Below are 9,617 nucleotides of genomic sequence, written 5' to 3' on the forward strand. Positions count from 1 at the left end.
TTAACAGTATATTACCAGTGGTTTATACTCATGATATTGTATTTAGAGAATATTGTACTTAAAAACAAGCCATCCATTGTAATAACACATTCCCGCGGAGGGAGCTGGTAGGAACGTTGGGTTGCTCTGTCAATGGCCAGGGTCAACGGCAGTGTGGTGTATTCCGCAAATATGGCCGACTGTGAGGGCTGGCACAAGCTGGCGTGAGTAGGTTAAACGGTGAGTTTTATAAGGGCACCACGGGGTGACCAGCCCCTCCCCCACCCAGCCCCACCACCCCCACCCAGCCCCATCCTCCCCACCCTCTCCTCCCCACCCAGGCCCTCCCCACCCTCCCCACCCAGCCCCTCCCATTTTTGGATGCGCGATGGACGGACACAATAATCCCCTGTGGGCTGGTGGAGTAACCAGGTGGTTCCTACCAGTATTAAAACAGATTGGATATTTTTTTGACAAATTAGTGTGGGTTGAACGTCTTTCAAAAGCTGTATTTATGCTGATTTCAGTGGTTCCTTGAAGGTTAAGAGTCCCTTTTCAAATAGATCCATGGTCAGGTTGCACTGCAAAGACAGGAAATAATTTTCATTGAACAAATAACGATACGAATAGTTCACAAGCATGCACATAAATAAATCTTGACTTAAAGCTTTCATGACTGCAGGAATTCATATTCTTGGGTGTTTCGGTAAAGTCAACTATCTACGTGACTTTACCGAAAGACCCAAGAATATGCACATACATATTTTCAGTAACATTTCTCTAGGCACAAATTTCTAGCAGCATTATAATAGCTATGCACATGTTTCACCGTCATAAAATATTTATCTTCGCACTGGTCAAAACCTTATACCACTGTTGTCATCCCCAAAATCTTAAGCCAGAAAACAAGTTTGCTAAAATTCTACCGAATTATAAAACATTCACTGAAACGATATTGAGGCAGGGCTAATGAGACCTCCCGGTAGAGAGCGCCTACCTTTTCTTCGATGGCAGGACAGGGCAGGCTATCCACAGTCACAAACTTGGGGTAGCTATGAATCAGGTGTTCCAGAGCCTCCACATTCTATGCACATTCACAGGTGACAGATGCACAGACAGGAATATCACGTACAATTGGCATTAAAAAAAAGATGTAAGCATACAGTTGGATAGTGCTGAACTACTAGGTGATGCACGGCTTCAGCACAATGACTACAATGGTGCTGGCCAGGAATACCACTTTTCAACATACTTACATAATCGTCAATTTCAATGCACTTGGGCTCCTCCTTGTGGTATGTGCGAGAGTTCTCCACGGTGTAATACAGATTGACTTTCCCTTCTTCGCTGCACAGCCTGGAACCGGCACACAAAACATCCTAAATCATGTTCAGATTACGTAGAACTAGAATGGCCTCAAGGGAAAATTCGTAACAATCAACTGCAGTAGTAATCGAGTGAACACAATGAGACTGATTAATAGTAAAAAGAAAAAGAGACCTGCAGACCCCAGCACGGAGCAGTCTTATCTGTGTGTTTCCGTCAACGTTGATGAGTAGGTCGTGAATCTTGCCATCGACACACCTCACGGGTGCGCCGTGCACACTGCATGCCTTCTCCTCTGCAAGGAAACCAGGCGAGACTGCGTATGTAAGCACAAGGTGGGAATATTATCTGCTGACGTTTTTTTTTAATATTTCCAAAATATGTTTCTCGATTATACTATCAGCATCACGTGATGAGATATATAATCAATTTGAAACTCTCAGACCAGTGCACCTTTGTGTTCTAGAACGACTCACGGAAAGGAATATAACTGTCTGGTAAACGCAGCAGCACATTTTCCTACCTACTCTGCCCTATAAGAGGAATGTTCATTGCACGGCAGTCAAACTAATATTCTTTGAGCTGCAATTCCACATTAAGTGCGGAGCTGAATGTAATAGGATGATGGCTTTTTCATGCACCCACTGGTGACCGGGCTGAGACAATAACATCACAGGCAGCTGCCGAGATGCAAGCACAAGATCTCAGGAGTTCCAGCCACCGAACTTTTAAATCACTTGCATTTGTACCAGTGTCGATGCCATTTTTCGATCCTCGCTACAAAATGTTAAGATATTAAGATGCAATCCATGCTTTGGTCGTGGATTTGCCAGTGGAAATGCTTAATTCGGACCTGCTGAGTACACTGGCGGCAGACAGTCATGAATTAAATCTTTGGCCTTCTGGTCAACAGCGGCATCCACTGGGGCATAGTCTGCCACTTTGCGGATCAGCTTGTCCACCTTCTGGAGGAAGGAAACTCTTCGTGGGTCCTCCTACAGGAAGGTGCACGCAAAACGATAGTGACAAATACAAGTGTAATTCCACCAGACATGGCAATCGCATAGGGCTATACATTGTGTGTGTGATGCAATGTTAAATATCCACGTGTTATTGCCGTACCGTCTCGGAATTCTGTACACCCATATAATCCAGATAGTCAAGAGGTAGTCCCTCCCGAAACGCGACATCCTCCTCAATAGCTGTCTGAAGAGCAGCCGGCATTATCTGTGTGCAAGAGATGAAAACATTAGCAGGTTTTTTCTCATTTATAAGGAACAAAGACACTGCAAACACTCTTACATACAAAAGTGTGTATTAATGCATTTTATTTGTTGCAAGTCTTCAACTAATAACCATGTAATTACATTTTCCAATATTCACTCTGCTTCTGAACAATTCCATAAAAAAACTAAAACTGAAGAAACTATGCAATCAAGTTATTGTGATTAAGATCTGTTTACCTTGTAAACAAAGGACTCTATATGATTAAGTGCCAGGTAATTGAATAAATTTAGATAATAGCTACAAAGACTACTACACAAAGTAGCCTACTCTGAAAAGCTTCCATTCTGAAGTAAAATTCACATCGACATTATTATTATCAAAGCCCATGGTTTATCCACTTCTCGATGAAGGTCTTCCAGTGTCATCACGAACCCGCGTAGTTCTGTGCTGCCATAATCCATATCGGTCCTGGATATGAGCTGAACTCATCACTCTAACCTTGCGTTTTTGTTCTCTCAGGCATGTTCCCCCCTCTCTTCATAGCCATTACATCACAAACCTCACCCACTGACCATCGTCCCTTCTCGCAATTTGCCCACTTATTTTTATTAACAGTCAATGTCTCCAATTTCCATTGTTTTTCTCGGATCCATGTATTCCTCTTACCGTCTCCACGACACAACACGTGCCAATCCCCTCCAGAAATTACTTTAAAAAACATCAGCAGGAGTTGGTTGCAAGCCGGAAGAAGAGAGCGTGCGTGCGTGATTGCACCTTCTCGAGCAGGTCACCGAAGCAGTTTCTCTGGAAGGTAGAGAGCGTGAGGTGCAGGGAGTGCACATCGGGCAGGCAGGCGGCCTGATGCACGAACCCACGCGGAAAGTAGATCAAGTCGCCTGCCTCCAGCACCACGTCCAGGATGGGGGCTCCCACATCAGCGCTGCTGTAGTTGGCTATGAATCATCATCGATGGTGCAGACACAATGGCAAAAGGTCAAGGTGCAGCCCTGCAACTCCTTGTTCACGCCACTGCTTGTTGGAAGGGCATCCACTCGACGCAGCTCAATAGAGCCCTACTAGAGGGTATTTTGCTTTTTGTGTTTAGTTTGTTTTCCTTCCCCCACACCTCCGATTAGCACGGTTGGCTACATACAGTGCAAAAGAAGTTCAGCATACATCTTTTGGCATACTCTGCGACTTGTCAGATATCTTGAGGTGGGAGTAACCAGCACTTCGTTCCACCACAGGCTCACTAACAATCAACTAACAGGTGGACAGAATCAGGGGGATTTAAGAAACATGTCCATTGTTTCAACCGCTGCGCTAGAAGATGGAACCGGTGACCTCTGGATTATAGACTCAAAACAGAGAAAACATGAGCAGCATGGAGTGTGGGTATGAGGGAGGAGGGAATTATTGCAAATGTTTTATCAAAACAAGAGATAATTGTACACAAGTCTGTAATGGCTTTGACAAAATAACAAACAATATCAGAAGTTTATACTCATGTGTATTGAGCACTCATGAAAACCACGAACACATTTTTAAAGAACTAAACTAAAATTTAACAGGGGTGTTATTAAAATATATATATGGAATTAACCAGTAAACATTACGGGTTTTGATTTTAAATATGATTATGCAGTGGATGTGTTTAATGGACTTACGGCTTGAAAATCTTGGGAGCGTTTCCTCTTTACACCTAGACGAAAATTGTTCAAATGTAAGGTTAGAAACATATAAATTGCATACCGTATCTGAAGACCAACTATCACAATTTGGAAATAATTCCCATCAGTTTTTAAATCAATTCAATCTCTATGGCATTGTGTGATGTAAATCAAATCGACTTTTTCCATTAATGCTGCAAATATTAACCTCCCTTGTGTTTTTGGGCTGTAATGCATGTTTTTCCGCACGACATCCAAACAACACGCCATATAATCCAAAAACAAATCTAAAATCTGTAAAGCACAACTGAAAGACGGTGACATGGCCGAGTGAGTGCATTCACCGCTAATTGCAGAGACTCAGGTAGACTCCAGTGACCACTGTTTTCTGCTGCAGGAGCAATAACCATTTACAATACATGACTGTCTTGCTTTACAATGGATGTTAAAAATTCACTGATTTCATGAGCAAGAGTGGGCAATTGTGTGCTAGTCATGATCTAAATTTGTAAAAATTACCAGCAAATTAATCATTTGAGCCGAAACATTCCAAACTTTGCCCCTGTCTGGCAGCCTAATGCCCCAGGTCACTCTTGCACATGAGCCTTTCCTGGTCTCTTGAGTTCTCACCTGGCTAAAAAAAATAAACTTGAAAACCAATGTAGTGTGAATGTTGATGATCACCATCATTATAATACAAGTGAAATTACTGTGTTGACACAAGATTTGTTTCCATCACTCCATTATTCACACATCATTGCAAGGGGCATTGTGTGAAGTTTAACCTTTCATAGGAACATAGGAAAATTGGTTTGTACCTGGGATTATACACGCGCCAGTGCTTCTTTCCCTCCAGCTGCAACACAAAGGCTTCGATGTCGTCATAGTGTGGGGCAAAGCCCTGGGTGCCTGGCGGAGTCAGGTACCTGCAGAAACACAGCCGTCCACACCAACAATATATGAAAGGTACAGCTCAATATTAACAGTAATTTCACTTGCTAAAATCACAGCTCTGTGAATTTTAATCAACAATGAGTGTAAGATAGAGGGGCATGAGTTTTGGCTCTCAGCAAAGGCAAATATCCAAACCATTCCTGCACCATCCCCACCATTCACCAAACCACAACAATGAACATGGGGAAATATGATCAAACAAGATCTATAACTCCCATGACCAAAACGTTATGGGGAGGCCTTCATCCAATAGTGGATTGAAAAAGGGTTGTAATTTATCACCACTCATGTGCGATGAAGGCAGGAACAAAGCCGCAGACACAAAGCCATTTGCTTCTTTATGAACAATTAAGCACTTTATATGTAAAGGATAAACAGTGAGCCAGTCACAGCAAGTGTAAAACACCATCTGACACTCACACGTGATGAACTGCAATAGCAACATGGTCATCTGCCATTTTTAAATCTACTCCAATAGGAAGTGTGGAACCCTTTAATTTCACAAACAAATATCGGTGTAATTATATCTCGTGCAATGAAGCAGCAACACGCATTGACTCACACATTGGCACCAGCCATGCTGCCAAACTTCTCCTGCAGAATCGACAGCACTTTCCAGATGGCAAGGGAAAATGACTGGGGATTTAACAGCCTCAGGGAGCAACCATTCTGCACACAAAAAATTCTCCATTACAACAAAATGACTCACAAATGACTGTGCAGCAATAACAATAGCTCAGAATGTTTATGCCTGAAATTAAATGTTGGCTTGTATTTTTTCTGTTTTGTTAAATTACATAACGTAAAATTATATTATTTAAATGAGAGCTACACTACATACGGATTGTGTTTTACCAGTTAATTACATATGTAATTATTTATCCCACCCCCAAGCAATAAATTATTATTGTTACAATGTGGTTAATGTAAAGGCCACTTGTGGCTTCAGAGATCATGCAAACCCATAAAATACATACATTTTATCGTCAGCTTAAGAATGAATACAAAGCGAGGGATTGAGGCCACATTACACTGCTGCTGTGAATGGAGGTACTCGCCTGGTAAAAGTCCCACACTACAGAGGGCAGTGCACGACCGGGTGGGTTGTGGGTCTCCCTCACATCGTCTCTGTACGAAGTCACGTCCAGGTTCACCCCAAAATGAACTACTTCCTGTGAAACAAGGGCGGCAGTTGCTTCTCAAAGCTGGGCTCACACAGTGTGTTTATAATACACATACGACCAGCCTTTTACCAACATATGTATACAGTTCTGCAGCAATGTTTATTCAGATGTGTCAGCCATATGTAGGAATAGCGAATGGGCATAACTCTAAGAACACACAACGATGATGACTTGTGAAATTCAATGAACGCAATTCATAATTTCCCAGAGAATGTGAAAAATACTTGATATCATATGCTCACAAAATAAGCCATTTTAATACGAAGTGGATCACCAGACAGGAGCACTTTTTATTTCACCAATGACAAGACTACATATCTCTTGGTTTGGGTCGTACCTCTCGCAAAATTCGGTCAAACTCTGTGGTGGAAAACAGGCCTTGGTAGTAGTCCGGTTTGTGCCGCTGTAGCAAGGTGGGGTGCTTTTCCCACTGCTTTCTGCATGAGAACAAAATGCATTAAACATTTAAAATGTCCTGCAATGCAATTCTTTTCTTCAATAAAGAAACAAATCCCAATGACAACTTCATAGCACAAATGTACTCCGATAAGCCATAAAGAGAGAACACAGCCATTTTATACATTACATGACGTTATTTTTTCATGACCGAATCAACTGGAAAGGTAAATTCACCTGAAAAATTGTTTGCTTGGGAAGGGATTGATGAGCCATTGGAAAAGCTGCTCTGCTCGCTGTCGGCTGTTCTGCACAAGGTCCAGTGAGCCGAGGAGTGACGATAGGGACCTCGTCATATTCTTCTCTGCTTCTTTCACCTGCCAAGCCCCTCCCACTGCTTTCCTTCTCATCTCCATCACCTGCCTGTTTGTGTCTGCAACCTTCAAACAAACACATATACGAGTATAGTCTTTGGAGGCTTTAATTTTGACTCCATTCATCATCATCCATTAACCAAATTTGATTTTAAAATGTCATAAATACCATACTTCTCAATCATGCACGTGCAAAATGTAATACAGCGTCATTGTATTGGAGAGGGGGGAAGGTAAATACAATTAGTACAGATAACACAAGCCTCACCAGATTCTGCTGTCTCACTTCAGCCCCTGATTCCTCCTCCACCTGCACAGCTGCACATCCTTCTGACATCTCGGAGCATGCCTCCATTGCAAGATCGTTGATAGCCTTTTGCTGCTTCAAGTTGCGTCCTCCTTTCACCTTGGTGTTCATCCCTCGCCTCTTATCTTTGGCTTTTCTCCTCACCTCATTGGTCAAGCCCTGACGAAGCTGTTTTTTCATGGCTGACTTACGCTTCGCACCGACATCCCTGTTATTTATTGGGCTCCTGGTGGCTGCATTTGGTTTCTGTACACACACACGCACAATTCCAAACAACATCTATGTCCATTTCTATCTATGGAAGCTCCTGGGCCAGGTTGTGGACATTATCAGAGTAATCAGACTATGAAGTTCAAATCCTGGTTGGAGGTTGACTCAACCAATCATCACTCTTGGGTCGATAAAAAGAGTAGGAATTCGTGGGGAGAACCAACGGTGGTTGTCCGATAAGACAAGAATCACCCCAGCCATATTATAATAGTGGAATTTCCACTACTGGCTAAACGCTATACAGTACACAGGAGAAAAACACTACCTCGGTGCTCATTTGAGCACCAATTTGCTTTGACATCAAAGTGAACCAATTACTGACAAAATATTTACGTATAAAAAAACTTCGATCAAAGAATTACACTTCAATCGTTATTTTCAAAAATGCCGACAAAACTGAAGGAATTAAGAGCCCAATTCGCCCCAAATGTTCACTTTGACCGACCGACCACGTGAGCAAGACGGATTCAGGGCAGATTATTCTACTACAATCGACGACGTACACACGGTTACCGTTCATCGGATTCTCGAAAAGACGAAATTAATATATCAGATATAAAATACAACACATCGGTACCTCACGGCTCTCTGTTAAGCCTCGAGCGTACGGTGTTACAGTCGTTTTGTCAATCCACTGCTCTGGATGAGGGCCTCCCACCCCCGACATCGTGGTGGTCATTTTTGGTTTACCATACTTCACCCCGATTAACTCCGCGAATGGAACTTATGGAATCCCAAATTACTGTATAATCTACAAGTACGTATGCCATCCATGAACGGGACAAAGGACCTTTCCGCGCTGGATCTTGCTATTTTTACAGTCGAAAAGTGATGCCAAATTTAGCGGGCCAACGTTGCCCCAAAGCGGTTCCTTAGCTGTGTTAATATTGATGTGAAACCCGATGGAGGTCAGGCACTGCTGCCAGTCCGTGTAGGTTGCAAGACCCCCCCCCCCCGCCTATTCATAACACCATTGTTGTTAGTGAAGCCTGTACAGTACGTCTCTGTGGGGAAATTGCATTACAGAAACGTGCGTACGTATGCGATTAAACTAAAAAAAACCCTTACCGTTCTCGGCTTGTACACGGCGAACGCGGAAATCGCCTTCATTTCAGCGTCCAGACTCGAGCAAGAACAACTCTGTTGTTATTTTTGTAACGCTTCGTATCCGGTCGACCCGCACCGTTGCAGTGCCGCACCGCACGACCCGGGAGGGATCCCACAAGCACGTGTTGCACGTGTCGCACGTGCGCGCCTAAAGCAAACGCGTTCCGTGCCCACCCACCCACGTCTACGGGAACTCGGAAGGGACAAGCGGCCACCACGAGGGCGGCCATATTACATAGGGGGGGGTGTGGGTGAATTCCAGTGATGTTTCCGGGGAACGAGTAACAGTTAGCCGCTTGGTCGCTGCCTCCAACGTTTGAAGTCGGTCCCCCTCCAGGTTCATACTGCGGTGTGTCCTTGAGTCTGCGTGTGACTTTGTGATGCTGTGCGTGGCATTCGTCCGCTGTCGTCAGAGCATGGCGAAATCGTGTACCTTCAAAGCCCTTGATTTTATGATCTTATTTTAGCTAGGATTTTTACATAGCACTTTTGTCAAAGCACTTCACAAGACCCGTAAGAGGTTTTCGGGTTAGATCGCGTAAATATGTAGTGGGCTCAAATAGGCGCACACAACTTCTTGGGAGGCAACAGCATTTATTAACACCACCGTCCTCTCTAGCTCTGACTCTCGGATACACTATTTTTATTAATTTTTACCTACGTGACTTCGCCTAAAGAATTAAGAGTATGAATCCAGTCACGTGTCCAGCCGGGGTCACACAGTGCCATGTCCTCACACCACACCCGTGGTCCCTCCGATCCTGAACCGGCCCTGACGTCATTCCCACCTCCGAACGGGATGACGTCATGTGTGTAGGCCTGT

At 43.7% G+C, this 9,617-nt stretch overlaps 1 protein-coding gene across 1 annotated transcript; it reads right to left on the reverse strand.

The window, feature by feature from the left end:
• Nucleotides 1–342: 342 nt before the first annotated feature.
• RIOX1 (ribosomal oxygenase 1) lies at nucleotides 343–9,014 on the reverse strand. The gene is made up of 15 exons (XM_078596112.1): nucleotides 8,756–9,014; nucleotides 7,379–7,663; nucleotides 6,974–7,176; nucleotides 6,678–6,777; nucleotides 6,215–6,328; nucleotides 5,719–5,825; nucleotides 5,021–5,128; nucleotides 4,200–4,234; nucleotides 3,307–3,485; nucleotides 2,428–2,532; nucleotides 2,159–2,300; nucleotides 1,480–1,600; nucleotides 1,236–1,335; nucleotides 977–1,063; nucleotides 343–560 (listed from the first exon to the last, which is right to left on the reverse strand). Exons 1-15 carry the CDS (start codon nucleotides 8,795–8,797, stop codon nucleotides 492–494), a joined length of 1,797 nt encoding a protein of 598 aa, XP_078452238.1. The 5' UTR covers nucleotides 8,798–9,014; the 3' UTR covers nucleotides 343–491.
• Nucleotides 9,015–9,617: the final 603 nt, after the last annotated feature.

The sequence above is a fragment of the Lampetra planeri genome, chromosome 7, assembly GCF_965212315.1.
Source record: "Lampetra planeri chromosome 7, kcLamPlan1.2.h2, whole genome shotgun sequence".
In the NCBI taxonomy this organism is placed as follows: Eukaryota; Metazoa; Chordata; class Hyperoartia; order Petromyzontiformes; family Petromyzontidae; genus Lampetra; species Lampetra planeri.

What these genes read in the sequence shown, in the direction of transcription:
- RIOX1 (XM_078596112.1), bottom strand. Translation starts at nt 8,797, where the DNA reads ATGAAGGCGATTTCCGCGTTCGCCGTGTACAAGCCGAGAACG. An exon ending in TAGTGTGGGACTTTTACCAG is followed by an intron (nt 5,826 to 6,214) that starts GCGAGTACCTCC and finishes TTTTGTGTGCAG; the next exon opens with AATGGTTGCTCCCTGAGGCT. An exon ending in TCGGTGACCTGCTCGAGAAG is followed by an intron (nt 2,533 to 3,306) that starts GTGCAATCACGC and finishes TCTTGCACACAG; the next exon opens with ATAATGCCGGCTGCTCTTCA.